Source organism: Eublepharis macularius, chromosome 15 (genome assembly GCF_028583425.1).
Source record: "Eublepharis macularius isolate TG4126 chromosome 15, MPM_Emac_v1.0, whole genome shotgun sequence".
NCBI lineage: Eukaryota > Metazoa > Chordata > Lepidosauria > Squamata > Eublepharidae > Eublepharis > Eublepharis macularius.
In genome coordinates this window covers 22824312-22846734 of record NC_072804.1, presented here as the reverse complement: position 1 = coordinate 22846734, position 22423 = coordinate 22824312, and the positions used below count along the sequence as shown (strand labels likewise).

The 22423-nt window shown below is 42.6% G+C and overlaps 1 protein-coding gene across 2 annotated transcripts in view; it reads right to left on the bottom strand.

The window, feature by feature from the left end:
* Positions 1 to 6582: 6582 nt before the first annotated feature.
* STK32B (serine/threonine kinase 32B) overlaps positions 6583 to 22423 on the bottom strand; it is a 68482-nt gene continuing 52641 nt past the window's right edge. For both annotated transcript variants that reach the window (XM_054999329.1, XM_054999330.1), the window contains 6 exons: positions 16108 to 16211; positions 15739 to 15855; positions 14129 to 14254; positions 12618 to 12749; positions 11496 to 11560; positions 6583 to 6718 (listed from right to left, as the gene is read on the bottom strand). In XM_054999329.1, the coding sequence (XP_054855304.1) occupies positions 6583 to 6718; positions 11496 to 11560; positions 12618 to 12749; positions 14129 to 14254; positions 15739 to 15855; positions 16108 to 16211 (680 nt within the window). The remainder of the gene's footprint in view (positions 6719 to 11495; positions 11561 to 12617; positions 12750 to 14128; positions 14255 to 15738; positions 15856 to 16107; positions 16212 to 22423) is intronic.

Genomic DNA, 22423 nt, shown 5'->3' with positions numbered 1-22423 from the left:
CCCACCTTATCCTTAGAACCAGTTATTTATCAATGGTACAACATTGCCCTGTCAAGTAGGGGGCATACAGTGATTCTGGAAATGACCTGTGTTACCCTACATAAAGCCCCAGGGTTGGGATGGCTTTCAATAGAAAACATCAGATTTTCTTCTTGTTGCTTATTCCCTAAACTAGCAACAATGCCTGTTGTGTGAAAAAATTCAACAGGCTCTAGAAAACTGATTCAGCAGCCCCCCTGTAGCAGCCTGGAGCCCTGAGCAGGAGGGCACTGAGGGGAGGCGTGAGGAGGAGTGCTTAGGCTGTGGATTCAGTGGGCCCCCTCCGGGCAGCAAGCGGCTACTTTGCAGCAGCCGTGAGGTCAGAGTCATTGGCAGTGTGCCTGCGTGAGGATAACAAGTGAGTCATCGCCAATACGTCTTGCCTTTTATAAAGTAGGATGCTGGTGTGGTTTTATGTGTCATCTAGTTACTTGCAGCTAAGTAATCCCCCAGACTTAATACTTTCCATTGCTTTTTCAATATGCCTAAATTTCCTTTTCTCCTATTATTTTAATATGTTCAATAAAGATTAAAACGAAAGTACTGTCGCCTTTACTGTCTACTGCCATGAATCTGTTCCCAGGGTATTGCCCACTCTTTTGTCTGTTCAAGCACAGACTAAAGGTTCTTCACCCGGGATTTGGAAGAGTGCTTGTGAAAGTATGTTCAAGTTTACGCCCCCCCCACACACACACACCTCCCGATCTCCAGGTAAGGCACTCCCTTCCTTCCTTGGCACCAGGTTGCTACTGTGGTTTAGCATCACTGCTAAAACAAGGGGAAAGGATCACGCGCTGGATCTTTTGCAAACAGAAAGTTCATGAAATCAAGCATTAAGTCTTTGCATATGGGAGGACTTGTCTGCTCAGTTTTTTATAGAGGCTCAGGATCTGCTATGAAAGCCTTGGAAATACTCCAATATTCATTTCTGTCGTGATTGCAAATTAAAAGCACCATTCATCTTTTCATGACAGTTTGCAATTAAACATTTAAGGGGCCTCTGCCAATATTTAATCTACAATGCAGAACAGGACTCCTGAGCAGAAAGCAAAATCTGGCAACCTTATCTCTGGGATATTTTTGGAATATTCCGACAATACTGTAATGTTAATAGGATCAAGTGCTATGGAAGGAGAAGCGGAGCAATATGATCCCCGCCCCAGTTGCATCTCTCTCTCTCTCTCTCTCTCTCTCTCTCTCTCTCTCTCTCTCTCTCTCTCTCTCTCTCTCTCACACACACACACACTTCTCTTTAAGCAAAAGCTATTTTACTTCCCAAGCTGAGTGCAAATAGAAGTCCTCCCCAATTTTTGTATTCCTATACAGAGGCAGTCTCAGCCATGGGGCAACTGGGGCTGCTGCCCTGGGCCCTGCGCAGGAAGGGCCGTCGCACTGAAACATCCCCAACAGTACCTGAATGCTAAGCTGCACAACTGTCACCACTGCTGGGCTCTCTGCTGCTGCAGTGGGCAGTTGCAACTTCAGGGCAGCTGCCAGTTGTAAGGCGCCCTTGCAGTCTGTTTGTGCAAACACCACATTCAATGTTCAGGTGGACTGGGAGGCAGATACGGCCCTGAAAATGATCTCACTCCCACAGCCCCCACCCTATGAAGGGAGGAAAGGAAGATGAGCAGGCATTTGTGGGGCTGGAACCACCCATTTGCAATGGCAGAGGCTCCTGCTCCTTCCTCCTGTTTGCCATAGTACCTGCTCCTCCCACCTTCTGCTCACACATTCACTATGGTGGCCGCTCTTCCCACCAGCCCAGGGATTCATAGTGGTGCCATCTTGGACTTTTGCTCAGGGCCCCAGAATCACTAAGATGCAGCCCCCCAGCTTACATAGGAATCATTTCAAATTTCTCATCTGTGCTTTGAACGTGAAAATCTTGATCCAGAGTTCACTTTTCCCTAGTGGGAAATGGAATTGCAGTTCTGCCTTTGTGTCAGACTATGGAATCCCAGTTATCTCGAGTTCGTCCCCCATCCCTTCTGCAAGAAGCACAAGGTCTCTTGGTTCAAAAGGTTTATTGAAAGACTATGCTCAGGATACAGGTGTCCATAATCCAAGGGCTGGAGAGGCCCCTGGCTGAAAGAAAGCTTTGTTGAGAATGGCATGTAAAACAAAAGTTACAACACTTCAAACACCCATTCCCAGCCTCCCCCCCCCCCCAGCCCTGTCTGCAAAGGCCTGAGAAGACGAGGACATCAAGGTCGTTGGCTGGGCTGGACAGATAAGACCCTTCGCTCCCATGAGTATGAACGGCCTGGACGACATCTGGGCCTAGAGGGAGGAAACTGGAAAACTACTGATTATAACAAGAGTTAACATGGCATTGCTCTGACTAGGGAGCTGACATCCTGACAGACAAGGTGCATTCTAAGTAAGGATGGGCGAGTTTTGGGCACATGCTAAGTTCCTCCCAAGCAAGTCAATATTCAGTGGCAACTGGTACCCACTGGCAGTGGGTGAGGGGTCAGAGGGCAGTGCAGTAAATTGTGATGGAGCCAAGGTAGGCGGAGCCAACAGATTCTGGTTTTGTCCATATTCTCCTCCCTTGACACCAGAAAACATATCAACCATGATCTCTGTGCAGGGGCCAACCTAATGTAACCACTCCATTTGCTTCTGTGGTTACCAAAACAGTAGGAAAAAATTCTGCTACAGCCTGTCCCAACCTTTACAAACTAAACAGGTCGTGTTGCCAGGCCACCTGTAAGTGGTGGGATATGGTTACTGGAGGCCTCAGTGTGATGCAGAACAAACCAATAGCTCAAGAACTTATTTTCCATGCTGTACAGGATTGCTAGTTGTTGCTTGGGTAAATCCTGGAGATTTGGGAATGGGTCCTGGGGACGGGACTCAGTGAGGAGATCATGCCATGGAGTCCACCTTCTGAAGGTGCCATTTTCTCCTGGGAGAACTCCAGGCCTCACCTGGATATTGTAGGTTGGGCCTGGAGACCTCCCAGAATTACAACGGAACTCCAGACTACAGTTTTCTGTTCCCCTAGAGAAAACGGCAGTGTTGGAGGGTGGGCTTTATGGCTTTAAACCCTGCTGAGGTCCTGCTGTCCCCAGACCCCATCCTACCCCCAAAATGTCCAAGTATTTCCCAACCCAGAGCCTGCAACTCTAAGAGGTCGACATCCCTAAAATAACACAAAACGAGGCCAAGTTAAAGGCATTTTCTCATCACCAAGAGAGCCTGTTTGGTGCAGTGGTTAAGAGCGGCAGGACTTTAAGCTGGAGAGCCAGGTTTGATTCCCCACTCCTCTGTTTGAAGCCAGCTGGGTGACCTTGGGTCAGCCACAGCTGTCTCGGAGCTCTCTCAGCCCCCACCCCACCCCACAGGGTGTTCGTTGTGGGGATAATAATAACACACTTTGTAAACCACTCTGAGTGGGCCTTAAGTTGTCCTGAAGGGCAATATATAAATCAAACGTTGTTGTTGTTTTTATTAACCAGGGTTTTTTTTCTGGGAAAAGAAGTGGCGGAACTCTCAAGAGGGAAATGAGGAAGAAACACACAGGATTCTTTGAAATATTATTTTCATGCACTATTGCCCAGTATTTTCAAGAGGTGCCGGAACTCCGTTCCACTGCATTCCCGTTGAAAAAAAGCCCTGTTATTAACTATGTACAGCCAGCCCAAACCAGACTAAGGGTTGCTGGTACCAGAAAAGAAGCTTTAATAAGGCCCGGTCCCTTTTCTTATAGGAGGTAACATTTTTCAGATATTCTGATAACAAAATGATCAACAGCATTGGCAGAGTGTCTTCAATTCACCACTGAGGGTGCAACCCTAGGTCTCTTTAATTAAAATCTGAAGCTGCTCATTTTTTCTAGATTCATCACATTCTAGGTGTGAATTTAAATTATAGCAATAAGAAGGACGGGGCAGAAGAAACGGCAAATGTTCTATTGAACCTGAAAACCATAAAAAACTACACAAGCGTGAGGCCATTAGAAGACAGGATGAAGAAGAAATTTTATTTCATACAATGGAAGAGCCTCCTTTGAAGACGTTTCGGTTATTGCCACATCAAAAGAATCATAGTCAAGTAATACATTTACAGCAGGTGGGGCATTCTGCTTTGTTTTGGTTTTTTTGTTTTGTTACAACAATAGCACTCATAGGAACTGGACATAATGGATCTGTAAAAATCTGCTTTGCTACGAAAGACAATCTTACTACATTTGGGTTTCCTTGTGTATCTATTTGAAATATACACAAGGAGTACACAAATGTAATAAGCGTGTCTGCTACACCTAAAAGAATTGATCCTGACTCAGAGAAGAGCAAGCAAGCAAGAGGTCTGCATGCCCAGAGGGGCCACTTAGACGACCTGTCTAAAAAGCAGTTGGATATGCAGGGTGTAGCCCTGTGGCTCAGGAAAAGATTTCCAGGTCCCATCTGTTCAAGCAAGACGTTATATAGCAGCGCTCAGTGGATCAGGGCCAGTTGTCTGATTGGTCTTATTTATTTCAATGGGACTCTAAAGGTGTAGGAGTGCCTAACAGAACAGCTGCAAAAAAGGAACAGGGAGGGTAGTATAACTGCAACACAATCGACTGTTCTAAAATAGTAAGGAGGAGTCCAGTAGCACCTTTAAGACTAACCGACTTTACTGTAACATAAGCTTTTGAGAACCACAGTTCTCTACATCAGATGCATCTGACGAAGAGAGCTGTGGTTCTCGAAAGCTTATGCTACAGTAAAGTTGGTTAGTCTTAAAGGTGCTACTGGACTCTACTATTTTGCTACTACAGACTAACACGGCTAACTCCTCCAGACTGTTCTAACGACAATAATCTTTACTGGAAAAAAAGTTTACTGAAGTCCTTATTAAGAGAAAAGATTAAAAACAACACCACAACAGACTTATGGCACAATCCGCTTGGAAATTCCACTGATTTCATTGGGAGAGCTAAGCACATGCTTCGATTGTTTTTGGTGAAATCAATGATATCTAAAAGTGCTTAACTTTGGCTTATTGTATTCTTGCTAAGCAATGAATAGGTGGATGCATCAGCATAGAGAATTTAGATTTAGGGCCAAAGCATAAATTGCAACCTGGATGGCCCAGACCAGCCAGCTCTTGTCAGATCTCAGAAGCTAAGCAGGTTTGGTCTTGGTTAGTATTTGGATGGGAGACCAGTGAGGAAGTCCTGGGTCAGTACACAGATGTAGGCAGGGCTTTTTTTCCCGGGAAAAGAGGCAGTGGAACTCAGTGGGTTGCCCTCGGAGAAAATGGTCACATGGCTGGTGGCCCCGCCCCCTGATCTCCAGACAGAGGGGAGTTTAGATTGCCCTCCGCACCGGTGCAGAGGGCAATCTAAACACCCCTTTGTCTGGAGATCAGGGGGCGGGGCAACCAGCCACGTGACCATTTTCAAGAGGTTCCGGAACTCTGTTCCACCGCGTTCCCGCTGAAAAAAAGCCCTGTATGTAGGTAATGGCAAGCCACATTGGTTTATCTCTTACCTTACAGGATAACCATAAGTCAGCTGCAAACTGATATGAATGTCGGAGACTTGGCCTTGGGTTTCCCAGATTTTATTCACAGCTGCAGAGAAAGGAATTTTTAAAGCTCACAGGGGCTTGATTTGGTATGAGATGATGGGGTGGAGGGAGGAGGGTTTTCTGCCCTCTCCCCAACACCTTCATCCAATGCTGAATTGGGCCTCTGTGGACTTTATAAATTCCTTTCCCCACAGCTGCTCTGTGACTGCAAGGAAACCAAGTTAGGTTCCAGAAGCCAGACCCGACTCACCAAAACTTGTAATGTGTTGTTTGATCCTTAAACACTTGGCCTTGAAACAGTGTAATTAGGGGCATTTCAGTTTACCATTGATCATGTTTTAAATAGGTCTGAGGAACCAGAAACAGAGGAGCTGTTCTCTATATACCTGTTATGGTCATGAGAATATTGTAAAATACCAAAATTTCTCTTGTTCACTGGCTTTTTGATTCTTCTAATTGCAGACAGGCTACAAAAGATCTGTCCTGGACATCGTTGGGTCTTTGTACAACATATGAAACATGGCGACAGTTACACTTTGACACATTTCATGGAACTTTGGTCATTCCATCTATTTGGCACAACATCAAGATATTTACATTATAGACAGACACTTCTAAACTTGATATCAAATGTCTTGACAAGGCTGAGCTGCAACACAGTGTTCCAGATTTCAAAATGGGTTTGCTTCTTGTAATTTGTGCAGACAGAATGTTTCCACTGGTGTTGGATGGCAAAACTGCTGGGTGACAACTGCAGACAGGCTTTCTTTCAAGTTTTGTTCCAGAAAGAACAGTAAAACATCAACATGTTGTCAGTTTTCTGGCATGACTGCTGGTAGCACAGGGCTCTGTGTAGAAACCAATATCCGAATCCATGTGCTTTTCAAAGATCTGAGTCTTCGTATTTGCTGAGTAGAGGGTTGGGGAGAAGTCTCAGGGCACATACAGAGAGGCTAGTTCCACCAGGCCTTTGGAGGATTAAATTGTTCCATCTATTGTGCACGGAAATTGGTAGTAACTAGCTGCAGCATCCTCTGGCGCAGCCATGTCCTAGTACGTTGTTGTTGCATCCATCCTGAAGTTTGCTGTGAGTCGGAAATGATGCTCGGGTATCCACAACATACATCTTCCCACTTTGTTCTTCCCTTCTGAGCCTAAGAAAGAAACAAAATGCACAAAGAGGCAGTCCTGAGTCTAGAGATAATATTGTCCCTCAGAGGAGATGGCTGCCTCTGTAGGTGTGACTGAGCTGCCTAAACAGCTGTGCAAATGAGTGCATCCTCTATGTGAAATGCTTGTGTTTTTTTTTTAAAAAAAATTATTTAAAAAGAAAATGACAACAGGAAAGGAAATACCAAAGAAACCCTGAGATAGCATACATATAGTAGATTTAGGCTGCCCCCCAAAAAAGAAAAAAGAAAGAAAGCACCTCGTTCTTGGCTAAGAAAGTTTTTAAACTGGGGGGAGGGGGTTAAAGTTTTTTTTTAAATTATTTAAATAATTTTATTTAAAAAGAAAAACACAATAAAAGTGAAAAAAGCTGATTGTTCTGTTTTCCTTTTGCATAAATGCCTCTGTCCAGAGTGAATCTTCCTCCGTCTAGCGACACCTCACTGAAGTGATGTGAGAATGGCTAGGATGCCGCATGCCTTCTAGCAGCTTCTCACGGGGCAACCTAATTAGTTCTGCCTGTCAACATGGCTCAGTTGCCATCAATCATGTAGAATCACCTGTGGGCCATCCGGATTTTGTGGTGTGAAATAATTCACAGAGACGAAAAGTGGGGACACTTCCTCCTCAGGGTGCTTTCTTGGCATCACACACACTGTTCCACTTCTGAAAGTGTTCCGAGAATAGGGGAGTCCCCTAAAAGCAATGAACTGCTGGTTGCCCCAATCACATGCTCAACTTTGTTATTTCCCCAGACCATATCTTCATGTTTATATTATTCGCTTTTTGATAATGGAACACTCCACTTAATATAGATGACCTTGAATGTAAACTGGGTCCAGACTGACCCATTTAGCACAGTTCCTTAAAAAGCAACTGGCTACAGTGCTCCAGGGTCTCTGTCAGGGGCCCCTTCCAGTCTGAGACCCCTGAACTGGAGGCTCAAGGAAGTATATACTCAGCCACTGCCATGCAGTAAAAATAAACAGACCACACATTGTCAGGAGATTTTATAAGCATCAAGGAAGAGGATCTGAGGAATAGTGAATGGTGAAATAGATATTCCAGTGTAAGCGGTTGGACTGGCCTCCACCATTTTAATAAGCAGTCCTGGATATGGCTGCTTATGATATTAAAGATGTCCAGGCCTCTGGAGTTAAAATGGCTGCTGTATTGCCACCAGAGACACTCTAACAGTTGCTGAATCCCACTCGGGAGGACCCGGCATGAATGGAATGCCACTCAGGAATGCGGGGTGATTAAGGAATGATTGGACTTGCAGTCCCTCTGGCCCCAAAGGTGCCCAGTGCAACAAAGGTCTCGCAGAGTCATCCCCACTTAACACATTCCTTTCCCTTCTTCGGTGATGAGATCTCCTGTCCTTGATTGAGGAGCTAATCAAATGACATTCATAAGTATATACAGTCGTTCCTGGGAAAGAACAGTCCCTCCCTAAAAGTACTTAACTTAGCTCCGGTGGACTTCATCAGCAAACTATCCCTTTTGTGCAGCGCTAGAACACGTTTTGCATTTGCTTTCACACACCCCGGCAGCCATCAACCAAAGCAATCAAACCTTTTTGTCAAACCCAGGAACTAATGGAGTCTTTGTTCTAATGGCTAGGTGGGCTCTTCCACCTCAGGGCACATTTTACCTATAAAGGTTGAGCCCTGGCCTCATTCAAATCGAACACATTTCCGGATCCACAAGCGCCTGTTCTCTTGAGGTTTGCTCTGAGCCTCTTGCTCTCTTGGCCGAGGACACTGGATGTTTGAAGCTTCTCTCTCTCTCTCCACCGTGGACTGGACTACTCTCCAGGACAGGTAGATATACTTGCTCCCTCTCTCTATTCCCAATTTCTGGCTAAGTTTCCTAGGACTCACACAGAGTGTAATTATTTTCACCAAGTAATTTTGTGTGTATGTGCATGAAGCTTTGTTCTTCAATGAAAGTTATTGTTTGATATTACGAACCAGCCTCATTTGCTAATTTGGGGAGGGGACTCCGTAGACACAGGTGATTGATCCACGTGGTTACCGGCCTCTTGCATAGCCATTCTCCTTGCCAGCTAATTCCCCCACAAGTTATTTATGGCAAGGAGACCACTTCCAGTAACACCTGCACCCACCATGTGGACAAAAGATGTAGAAAGATGGCAACATTGCAATTGCATGATACAGAAAAGAAGAACTTGGGAACAGGACTGGTTTTAGTGATTCTATGGCCCTGGGCAAAGGTCTACAATGGAGCTCTCCCACACCCAAACCAAGAGCTCAGTTTTCACAATGCATGTCCCTTCAAAAATGGACTGCACTTTGCATTTTGACTATTATCCACCACCACCATTATCCCCACCCCAACACCCCTCCCTCCTATTACCAAGGCCTCCTTTTCAATTGTTCCAACAAAAATATGAGAATAATGCGAGTGGGGGGATGGACAAAATTGAGAGAAACAAAAAAAAGAAAAGAAACTCCTATGAGATATTTTCTCTTTAAGAAGGAGTAAAATGCTTCTTAAAGCAAAGTTTTTCACACTCTATAGAATAAAAAAGCCTGAGGAATTTTTCAAAAATTTCCACTGAAAAAGAATCTCTTATGAAAAATTTTCTCTTTTCAAGTAAGAAAATTCTTGTTTTACAAATATGGTTGCCAACTAGAGATGGGCACGAACTGGAAAAAACCCCGAACCAAGTGGTTTGTGATTCATTTCACAAACCACAAACTTTCATGAACCTGCCCCGGTTCAAGACCCGGTTCGTTTGGTTCATGAAAATGTCAAACCTGGGTCAGCAAATCGTCACTTTCGGGCCAGCAGAAGTTCACTTCCCGGTCAGCAGTAGGTCTGCAGGAAGTCCATCCCCTGTTGCCTAGGAAACTGATTGGTCAGCGCCAGGCTGTCTGCAGTGATGAATCAAAAAATGAACCAAATGAACCAGCCTAAAGTTTGTGGCGGTTTGTCAGAAATGGGCTCTGATGAACTGCTGGTTCACAAATCACGAACTGGCCCGGTTCATGCAGAACTTTGGTTCGTATTTTGGTTCGTGTCCATCTCTATTGCCAACCTCCATGTGAGGCTTGGAGATCTCTTGGAATTACTACTGATCTCCAGATGACAGAGAGCAGTTCCCCTGGAGAAAAGTGCAGCTTTGGAGGCTGACTTCTATAGTATAATATCCCTGCTGAGCTGCCTCCCTTCTCCAAACTCCACCCTCCCCAAATCTCCAGGAATTTCTCAACCTGGAGTTGGAAACCCTACTTACAAACTATTTCACTCATTCCATATGAACAGCATGAAAAACTCCGAGGAATTTCTTAGTTTTTCTATGGGAAAAGTTGAGACATTTGGGGGAAACATTGGGGAAAAAACCATACTGTAGACATATGCAATATTTTCAAGGTTTTATATTTAAATGTAATAATTTTAGCAACAGTTTATATGCTTCATATGCATTAAACATAATGTGTTTAATGATAACACATTATTAAAGAGTTCAGTGTTTTCATAAAACTGATACCCAAACAAGCTGGCAGTCTTACCTATTGTGACTCGATGAAAGAGTGTCCAAATATTATACAAATTATTTTTATTTTACCTTTAATTTTTATTTTTCCTGTCTCCCAAACAAAATTAAAGATACATGTGCTATGGAAGCATAGCATGAAGCAGTTTGCAACCCTTTCTCAAGTATTGGGTATATGTGCAATTTTTCTTATAGAAAATGAAACTTTAAATTCCATAAATAAATGCCATAAATATACCAAATAGTAAAATTTGATATGCGAACTCAGTTATAAATTATGTATTTTGTGTTGTTGGATCTGTTAAAAAAGTTTAAGTATGATAGGAATGTATATATTTCAATTTCCCCCCAAATTTCTGTGCTTTTCCCCCTGAGAAAAAATCCACTCAGCCCCCACTTAGAAATTTCTCCTCCCCCAGTGCAGTGCTCTGGTAATTGCGCAGGTTGGCTCAAAGTTAAAATGATCTCTGTTTGCTTGTGTGTGTATGTGTGTAAGTTTTTGTTTTATTTTTGGATTGTAATTTTACATGTTGTATAAATACCTCTACTGTTTTCCCAATAGCTAAACATTAAGCCATCAGGGCAAGTGACATCAATGTGGTTTGACATAATGCTTTGGTGTGTACAATATATGAGTAGTATCTATGATTCCTAGAAAGAGTCTCTTCTTCCTCTTTCCCCAGAACAGGGCCGTTTCCAGACGGCTGACCTGCACCCAGGACGTCGTGCCACATTTCGGATCGTGCCGGGGAAAACGCGAAATATCGCGTTTTCTCGCGCGAGTTTTGCATGATGTCGCAAACGGCCCCGCTCTGGAAATGGCCCCGCTCTGATCAACACTAGAACAGCATACACTGAATACTTTCCCTCAGAATAACACTGACTAAACTGCAGTTTACTCCAACCCCAGGGTACAGCTGCTATCCAATCACAGCATGCTTCACTCACCCATCCAGCCCCCCTCCTTCTTCCCCAGAGGCCTGGATTTTAAATCATAGCAAACACACATCTGAAACCCCACATTAATTAACAGAAATAAAAAACACGATCAATGCAATCCTGTGTAGAGTTACTCCAGTCTAAGCCCACTGATTTCAATGGGCTTAGAATGGAGTAACTCCGTTAAGGATAAAATATTTACATAGCAAAACATAAGTTGATTTAAATAAATGATAAGAAAGTCTGAGGTAGTGCTAAAAACCATTTAGTGATATATGATACTTAAAGAATGGACTTACTTTTCTCTGTTGAATATGAAGAATTCATTCCTCACAGTTTCCAAGCACTGCTGTAAGTGTACGTTCTATAAAAAGAAGATGAGGAAATTGTTCTTTTTTCTTTTTTAATAATAAGGCAACTGAACAGAAAGCTACAGCATTACGACTGACTACAACCAAAGCATGATAGATAATGTGAATGACTAACTTTCCTAAACTACAGCTGTGTTCTGTTAGAACTATTAAAATGTGCAGTTGCTTATTGGCAGAAATTTTATAATTTGAAATGCTGAGGTCATATCATGATTGTTTGTTTGTTTAAGGTGGTTTATAGTCCACCTTTCTTACTGAGACTCAAGGCAGATAACATATTGTGAGATTAGTACAGTCAATATCAAGGACATTTCAATAAACAATGCCATAGGGTAAATAAATACAAGTTTACGAAGATATAACATTAGCAAAAATCTAATACAGAGTTGTCATGTTCTGAATATGTTTCATTTATGTTCAAACCAAAGAGACTCCATTTTAATCCTGTCAGTATTTTAAGTGCTTCTTTTGCAGGTGGCAAGCAGTTCAGTAGAAGCTATCTTAGAGAAGAGGAATGTTTTGACTACAACCTTTCCAGTCTTTGGAAACTTTCACTTTCTCAGCCTCGAGCTGTTTGTTTTGGGAATTGTGGGGGGAGGATGGGGCCTGCAGGGGTTTGCTATTCTGTACCTTAACCTTTGCCTGTCATTCGTAACAAAACTCGTGTATCAGCCAAGATCTTGCATCTTGGATAGTGGACTATAATGGTTGTTTATATTCAGTAAATCTTTTGAAACCAATGGACTCATGTCTAATTGCAAGAGGTAGTCTGGATTGCAACTTTTAGTAAGCCACTGTCTGACACAGAGTTGAAAAAATGATGAAACAGAACGTAAGTGACTGACATTAGACAACCTAGAACTACCAAGTAGGGTCATACTTAAAGCAACAGATAGTATATAAGGCAACACAGTGGTGAAGTCTACGGTCCCTAACTCATTAGTGAAATGAACAATGCCCATTTCAAAAATACAAAAAGTGAAACTGAATGGCTCAATTCTTTCTGACGTCTTTTCTTTTCAGCAAATGAATAAGTCCTCCCCTTCTTACCAGTGGGCAGCTTTCTTTGTTTCCATCTTTGGCTTTGTTCTTAGCTAGTCTTTTTTTCTTCTTATGAAGAGGTTTGGATTCTAGAATCATCTCTTCTAGTTCAAATGTTGGGTCACAATTCAACCTTCCTTTCTATTGCAGGCAAACAGAGAGGGTTTTTTTTGTTTTTCAAAAGATCTCTTTCCAGTTTGTTATACAACAAGAAGAAAAAGAAAAGATACCTTCATGACAAGGACAAGAACAAATTAGAACTTAACAGGTCTGCATTTTTGCAGATCGCTACAGCCAGGCAATCACCGTCATATAACAGGAACAGAAATACGCCATATCTTGATATAACGAATCTGCTTTTGAATTACAATATTTCTAAGAACAAGATTCAAGTCCAGGTTTCTCCCTCTTGGGGAGAAAAATTAGCTAAAAATAGTTGTTTGGTGAGGAAGAGTGCTGGTGAGGCAAGGATCCTGCACTTTTGCTTGAGTTATGACATGCCATATCTTGATATCTAGCTTCTGAGAGGGACGCTGGAAGTAGGCCTTGCCCTTCCACACACGCTCTCTCCCCTGCTTCTCTCACCAAGGGTAGATGCTGATGACTGTTTTTATTTGAAGGATCTTTCTCCATGGTCTTAGAATCATAGAATCATAGAATCATAGAGTTGGAAGGGGCCCTGCAGACCATCTAGTCCAACCCCCTGCCCAGTGCAGGATCAGCCTAAAGCATCTCTGACAAGTATTCATCCAGCCTCCTCTTGAAAACTGCCAGTGAGGGGGAGCTCACCACCTCCCTAGGCAGCTGATTCCACTTTTGAACTACTCTGACCGTGAAAAAGTTTTTTCTAATATCTTGGCTGAGCGGGGAGAGGGAGGATAGAAAGGTCTTCTGTGGAGCCCCCCCCCCTTCTTTCCCATCAGGAATATCAGCAAGGGAAAGTCCTTTTTCATTTGTTTTTATTTTTCTCAATATTCTAATTTCTGTAATTAGGGTAGTTTATTTTCCCCTCCAAAGACATGGCACAGTGTGTCTAAAGTCCTTTGATTGCCCCTTTCCTAACTGGCTACACTCTCCTTCACACAGACAGAAAATGCTCAAGCTGTTATCCAAACCCTAAATAGACGCTCCCTCACATGCCATCTTGTCTCCAGCCTAACAGACAACAGAAATAAGTGGTATCATCATACTGGTGACAACAGTCACCAGTAGTACCTTAAAGAATGAGAGCCAGTTTGGTGTAATGGTTAAGAGTGCAGGATTCTAATCTCGAGAACCGGTTTTGATTCCTCACTCCTCCACTTGAAGCCAGCTGGGTGACCCTGGGTCAGTCACAGCTCTCTCAGAACTCTTTCAGCCCCACCCACCTCACAGGGTGATTATTGTTGTGGGGATAATAATGCCATACTTTGTAAACCACTCTGAGTGGGTGTTAAGTCATCCTGAAGGACAGTATATAAATCAAATGTTATTGTATTATTATTATAACATCATATTGGTGAACTGGAATATTGACTCACATTCGGAATGAAACCGGGTACAAGGGCTTTCTCAAGAACAGCATCCCAGTTCATATCAGCTAAGTAGGGGGAACTCTGAATATCCGAAAGGCTGGAAACTCGGTACTTGGGGTCCTTTGTGAGGAGCTGCAATTGAAAATGGTGGCAGTCAGTCAGAGGTGGTATGAATTAACAGCTGCAAAATGTATTCTACTAATAGCTTAAAAAAAAACTAGTCTAAGCCTAGAGAACCATCTAACACCTCTTAGAAGGCTAATTGTTAAAGTTAATGTAGAAGAAAGGCTGAGATAATCATCACTTAGACATGAGCTGAGCTCCTTGGGGAGTCCACGGGGTCAGGTCAAGCCATTCTGCAGCTCCAAGTGCCTTCTTCCTATGTTGCCATGGTGGGCTCTGGAGACAGCACCTCTGCAGCCCACCCTGGACCTAGAAGAGGAGGCTTGTGCATCATCCAGTGCTGCCACAACAAGGTCCGTGGCATGGCAGGGTCTGTCCAGCAACAGGTGCCAGCTGTGCTCATTGTTTCCTCTCACCTCACCGTCCATTGCAGCTACATGGGTGGTGAACTTGCCCCTGCAGTCTGGATCCAGAGCAGATATCTTTACTAGAGGTGGGCACGAACCGGGAAAATGGTGATTCGTTGCAGTTCGTGGTTTGTCACGTTTCATGAACCTGAACCATGAACCGCCATGAACTTGCCCGGTTCATGAACTGGTTCATTTGGTTCGTCACTTCCAGGGCTGCAGAAGGTCTGCAGAAAACCCATCCCCCCCACTGCCTAGGTAACAGATTGATCGACACCAGGCTGTCTGCAGTGACAAACCGAAAAATGAACCATATGAACAGCTCTAAAAATCATAGCAGTTCATCGTGGTTCGTCAAAAAATGAGCTCCGATGAACTGCCAGTTCACGAACCAAAAATTGGCCTGGTTTGTGACAAACTTTGGTTCGTATTTCAGTTTGTGCCTATCTCTAATCTTTACCTATCATGGTTTTAAACAAAAGAAAAGTCCTGCAGCTGCAACTTGCTAGATGAGGTCCAAGTAAAATACAGTTGTGTTATTATTCTGATAGGTACAAACAACATGTAACAGTAAGAGAGATTAGAGGTAATGTCCACTTCTCCATATGCAAAAGAACCTCCTCAGGATACAGTGAAGCCTCCCGCCATTAGCATTCCACACCCTGGGAAACTCTTACAGGATGTCTCAGCCCAAACCCACCTTCCTGAGTAGATTTAAATTATCGGCCAACATCTTCTCCACACTGTGACACTGAGAGATCTCTGCCTTTTGGTGCTACACCTCTGAAGATGCCAGCCACAGCTGCTGGCGAAACGTCAGGAACTACAATGCCAAGACCATGGCAATACAGCCCGGAAAACCCCCAACAACCATCGTTCTCCGGCCGTGAAAGCCTTCGACAATACAATAAAGAATATATTTTCCTTATTTAAAGCAAGAGACCTCAAGTGGATTTTATTTTAATGCATCCCCTTCCTCCTGTTTGTGCACAACTAGCTCCTCCTAACACAAACCTCATTGACAGCATCAATTCTCTTTTCCGGGTGGGCCCCTTCTCTCACAAGAGAGCAGCTTTTCCTCCTTACCTGCTTGAGCAGTGCTACCATGCCTTTGCACCAAGCTGAGGAGTAATGAACTCGCTCTATTTTGAACATGCTGAGGATCTCTTCAATTGGCGTGACTGAGCGGATTTCATACGGCCTCTGTGGCAAACACAAAGAGGAAATGAATAAAGAAAAATGCTAGAAAAGAATGGCATTTGACATAAGTCCACTGTTAAAAACATGGTCTCTTAGGACCATATTGCACATTACTTGCCAAGATGTGCAGATAAAGTTACTGTACTTGTACAATTGTTAATATTCCAGCAATAAATATGGTATCAGCTGAACAATAATGCAGGGACTACAAACAAGGATGTTATTGTCAGATTAAAAGGAAGGCTAAACTTTTACCCAGCCTCGCAGTAATTCATACGTCGTGATTCCTAATGACCACCAATCTACAGGATATGAGTATCCTGGACCTCCATCCATAAATGTCTGGAAAATTTCTGGAGCTGAAAAGAAAAAAAGAAATGGCACATGTTGGAAAGATGAGCTAGTGTTAATTATTTCTTGGATTTCTATCCCTTCTTCCTTTCCTCTCACAAGCTCAAGATGGTGTTCAGGGTTCCCTTTCATCCTGACCACAACTTGGATAATAGGTCAGGCTGAGAGTTTGTGACTGTCCAAGGTCACCAAAAGATCTTCCATGGAAGAGCGGGGATTTGAACTTGTGGCTCTCCAGCCCAACACTGCATTTAATTTGGCACACTTGCTCTACATTATCCTGTGTCAATTAGACATGCTGTCAGGCCCAGTTAAGCATATTCAAAGTCAAGCAGCTATAATGCTGAGAAGCAGTGTTGTGCAGTGGTTAGAGTGACAGTCTAGCATTCTGGAGACAGGATCAAATCTCCCTCTGGCTATGAAACTTACTACATGACCATGGGCAAGTCACTGCCTTTCAGCCTAACCTATGTAATAGGATTGTTACAGGCATAAAATGGATAAAAGGTAAGCCATATACACCACCCTGAACTTCTTGGAAGAAGGGGACGCTAAAAATGTATTGGACGGATTTGTATCTCTGGAAGAGTTTCCATCTCTCGCACTGAAATCTATGCAGCTGTGGGGCATACACTTAATTTTGATGGGACTGCTAATAAGGAAGTGAAAACATGCTGAAGAAAGGTGAATAAAATATGTTGTTGACTGTACTTGCACTGCTGATGATGTCACAAACACCCTAGAAAGTCCGGTTGGAGGTCCCGTTTCTGATTCTCTTTTTCAAAGATGGAAAATATTACGACGTAATTTCCAATATGGAAGGACTTTCATTAAGATCACCATTAACACAACGTTGGGTGCTGCTCCAAAAGAAGTAGCACCCAATGTTGTATTAATGGTGATCTTAATGAAAGTCCTTCTATATTGGAAATTACGTTGGAATATCTTCCATCTCTGAAAAAGAGAATCGAAAATAGGACCACCAACCAGTCATCCCGTCAGATGGTTGTATCCACCTGCGTGCTATTGGACCTATAAATGGACCCATGATCTTATGGACAATTAATTATATGCAGAATGAGATTTATTCTGAATAGTTGTATGGAATAGAGTGGTCGCAGGCAGGGCTTTTTTTCAGAGGGAATGCAGGGGAACGGAGTTCCGGCACCTCTTGAAAATATTCAGTAATAGTGCTTGAAAATAATATGATTTCAAAGAATCCCATGTGTTTCTTCCTCATTTTCCTCTTGAGAGTTCCACCACCTCTTTTCCCAGAAAAAAACCCCTGGTCGTGGGTGATACCAACAGCTGAATTTTGCACTAGCACGTTATAGGTATGGAGAGGAAGACTGTGTGCGTTTGTAAATGAAATGTAATGAAATGGAAATGATTTATTATTGTATTTATTGAGTGGCACTTGTTACTACTGAATTACATGAGAAGTATTTGTACAGAAGCTGTTTAAAAGAGCTTCATTTCATTAGGTGGTCTCAGATTTCTGATATGGTTACTGCATCTCATGACCCCACCATATTTGTTACAAACACCCTAGAAACAGGTTGTGTAAGAGCCTGTAACTTGGAGTCTCCCCCTCCCATTTATGATGCAGCATGGAGCTTGGATGGCTTGGTGGTCTGGGGCAGAGAGCCCACCTCTGATTCTACGGACTTTTAAAGAAGTTGTGTTCTGTGTTTCTAAATGTAAAAATGGAAGACTATCTTGTGTACAGCTTGAAGGAATGTGTTTCTTTTCTTTTCGTTTGGGGTTGAAGAAGATTAAAGAGGATACACTGGCATTGTTGTGTGTAAACCAATTACTTCTTTATGAGAGAAGACAAGAACCTATCTGAAAAGCAACCGTGAGTGACATTGTGAAAGAAAGGAAACGAGGGATTAAGAGTGAAAATAAAGAGAACAAGTGTTTATAGGCAGCACCAACAGGTTATAATGAATGTGGACAATCTTGGTTGAATCACGAGGCTGAAGTTGGTTCCCAGTTCCCCATTCCTTATTTGCCTTCCTTAGCAAAGAAAAAACTAGCCATCAATGTACAGTCCACCTAGTTTCAGTCCAAAAGGGATGAAGTTTAAGTTCCAAACAAAATGCCTCTTCTGTGCTCAAGAAATTCAATCCCAAGGGTAGGGAGGAATGGTTATTCTCATTGGAAATAATAGCCGTTTCGACACGACTTACCGGCCTCCGGAGTGTTGCGCGAAACATGCGGAAGATAGCGTCTTCTCACGTGAAATCGTGCCAGGAAGACGCAATGTCACGTAAAATTCCCAGATGATAGCATCTTCCTGGTGCGATTTCACGCGAGAAGGCGCTATCTTCTGTGTGTTTTGCGCAACACTCCGGAGGCCGGTAAGTCGTGTGGAAATGGCCAATGTCTTTTTGTGAAAGTATACAAGAGGCATGCAACACCAGGAATGATTTCTGGAGTCAGGAATTAAGGAGCAGATTGTCTTTTGTTTTAGATTTATTTCTTGCTGATGCTGAAAAAGGGCAGTCTCCCAATTTACGTAGAGCCTTTTCTCTGGCCAGATTTAATGTTCTTCCTTCAGCCATTTTATCTGGTAGATTTCATGGGATTCCTTATTATAATAGGTGTTGTCCTTGTTTGATGGACTGTTGAAACTGTTTCACATGTTCTTCTCCGGTGCTCTTTTTATCTGGCGCCACGCCGGGATCTTCTATATCCTATATTATCATCAGAGTTTTCTGATGATTTTAAGGTTCAGTTTCTGCTTGACAACCCAGATGGGGAAATAACTGAAATAGTAGCAAAGTTTCTCTACAGTGCCATGGCTATACACCCTGACAAGGAATATTCTGTACTGGTTTTGCTGTACTGCTGCCCTGTTCCTATCTGTAATTTTAATCTCATTCTGTACAGACTCATTTCTGTATTTAAAATCTTATATTTTTATATATGTCAATAAAGGCTTGCTTGAAAAATTGAAATTGAAAAAGGGCAGTGTGAACAAGGGAAAAATGATTTCATATGGCAGAAGTCCCCAGATTTTTTAGCCTGTGGACCCCTTTGGAATTCTGACACAGCTGGGAGGTGAAGCCAGCCACAAAACATCAGGGAATGTAACACTGGCGTTGAAACGTCTTCAGCATTTCAGGAAGAAGCTCTGCTTAACAGGATACCTTTTAAAATTAACGTATTGTTTTAATTTTTTTTTGCATGCACACAAAATAAGTAGACATATTGAAAAAGCTAAGAAACCCTATCTAGCAGGATGTGTCTTCATTTTGCAGGCAACTAACACATTTATGCAAATGGGAAAGGAAAAAGAATGCTTTCCTGGCTATGCCTGAGCCCTTTTTTCATAAGCCCAGCCCATTTTTAATGTGTACTGTTTCTTGTAAAAGGGGCTTCCTGGGCTCTTAAGAGGACACCTGGGGTAGCAATCATATCAATTGCACAGGTCATTTGCTCATTCCAGAGGTCAACCAGAGCACTGGCAGGACAATCCCCCAATAACGCCAGTGCGATTCATCAGGCTGCAGGGCTTTCTTTCACAGACACTTAAACACTGACACACAGCAAATAATAATCAAACAAGAATACCTCCCTCCCACACACACTTTTGGTTAAAAAAAACTCCAAAGACTTCCACCAACCATGTATCAAAGGCTGAATCCACATCTACCGGCACAGCGCTAAGCAGGCAAAGTAAGAGCGTCTTTCTGGTGCGTTTTATGATGTCATCGCATCATGATGCCGCTTTCGTGGCGTGATGACGTCATAAAACACGCCAGAAAGACGCTCTCACTCTGCCTGCTTAGCGCTGTGCTGGTAAGTGTGGATTCAGCCAAGAGAAGTTCTCAGCAAGAGAACAAACAAGGAGCATTACAGCAGCAACCAAAAAAGGCACAAAAACGTCTTTCAAAAATGTCAATCAAAAGGACCCAAGCAAAAATTGGCCCTTTTTGGAGAACGTAGCTTCTCTTCTCCTTCGCTTATATCACAAATATAAATAGTTGCTTTGTTTGGAGTGTGGTGTTTGAGACCTAATTTTTCTCTGATGGCCTGGGGAGCATTTGATTATAATGTTGCATACTTGGTGGGCGGTTGTGGACAAAAGGCTAAGAACCACTGCTCTAAATTACAATTCACCGCCCAATTTCTTTTGTGGCTGTGTTGCTGTCACTTAATGTGTTAAATTATGGCTTTATTACAATTCCACCACTAAAGTGCAAGCAGCAATAAATTATCCATCTTCAATTCTAGACACATACTTCAGTGTGCCAGCCTGAGAAATAAATGCTTCAATTTGAAGTCTAGTCTTAACAAAATACTCTTTTAATGGAAAACTCTGCAGCTTTAAGGCATAATTTATTGTTTTTAAATTGGCTCTTATTTTTTACAGTATTTTATTTGTTTTTAGTTTTCACTCTCCATTCATTTAGTCATGTAACTTAATCTCTAATGGATTGCAATGTATTTCATTCTCTTGTATAACCTGGTGCTGCTGCTATCTGTTGCCAACTTATAATGGAGAGAAAGAAACTTTGGGTACCAATAACCTCTGGCTCATGGGATGCCTCCTGGAGACTGTGAGCAACGAACTAAAAATGAAGAAATGGACCAGAATGCCAGGGGTGGGGGGTGCCTTCCATATGCTCAGCCCAATCATTGTAAAATAATATTTAAAATGTTAAATGTTTATGATCTTTCGAGAATCACAGTTCTCTTTGTCAGATGCATCTGATGAAGAGAACTGTGATTCTTGAAAGCTTATGCTACAGTAAAGTTGGTTAGTCTTAAAGATGCTACCGGACTCTTTTCTATTTTGCTACTACAGACTAACACAGCTAAGTCCTCTGGATCTGCTTTCAAAAGTCAAATCTCTTTTGGTCAGATAGCATTGGATGAAAGGAACATTGACTCCCTGGAAATGTTTTTGTTCTTTAAGGTGCTACCAGACTCGAATCTTGCTCTTCTACTGCAGACAAGCATGGCTACCCACGTGAAACTATTTATAATTTATTTATGTCATTTATAGTTTGCCTTTCTCACTGAAACTCAAGGGGGTTTACAGAGTGTGAGATTAGTACAGTCAGTATCAAGGACATTTCCATAAACAATGCCATGGGTAAATAAATATAAGTTTACAAGACATAGCATTAGCAAGAATCAAATACAGAGTTAAAGAAATGCTGATATAGAACATAAGCAATTTTAGGACTGACATTAGACAACATGAAGCACAAGTAGCTCATAGGAGCATATATTTAAAACAGAGTACGTAAGGCTTAAGGTCCCAAACTCATTAGCGAAGTATCTGAAACCCCCTCTCTACAATATAGCCCTCCTATCTGAGTAAAAAAGCCTTTATGAATAATTTGGTTTTGCATCATTTGAGGAAAGCTAGGAGAGAGGGGCTCTCCTGACCTCCTCAGGCAGGCCGTTCCACAGGGTAGGGGCCACCACAGAGAAAGCCCATGTACTGGCTGCTGTTGGTTTTGCCCGTGGGCAGGGTGGCACCTGCAGAAGAGCCTGTTCAGATGAGCGAAGTTGCCGTGGAGGAATGTAGGGAGGGAGACAGTCCCGTTGGTATGCCAGACCAAGGCCATGAAGAACTTCGCATGTGATAACAAATACCTTGAACTGGGCATGCTAACTGATAGGTAGCCAATGGAGTGCCTGCAGGATGGGATTGATATTTATGCTCCTGCTCACTCCTGATAATAGTTGAGCTGCAGCGTTTTGCACCAATTGGAGTCTCCTAGTTAACTTAGATGGGAGACTTATGTACAGTGAATTACAATAGTCAAGTCTTGATGTTACCATAGTATGGATCCAAGTGGCAAGGTCAGCTATGTCAAGGTAAGAAGCCATCTTCCAGGCCAGGAGGAGCTGATGTCCCCATGTGCTTCCTAAGTGCACAGTCCTGCCTCTAGCATTTATTGATATGATACATCCAGTTCTGAAGCTCTTATTTTCTCATAGAGAGAAAATGAAAACCACTGAAAAATTAACATGAATAGTACAGCCTTTAAACATTGCTAAAGCAATCTGAATTGGCACACATAGGAACGTGACTGAACATTAAATGCTGTCATATTTGATAACATTGCCTCCAAACCATTCATGTTGTAAGAAATAGGGAAAGAATTAACTACAGAATCAACGTTCTGCAATGCAAATTTGCCTGTCTAAGAATAGTGTGTCAGAAAGACATTATCAGTTTGTGTGTGTGTGTGTG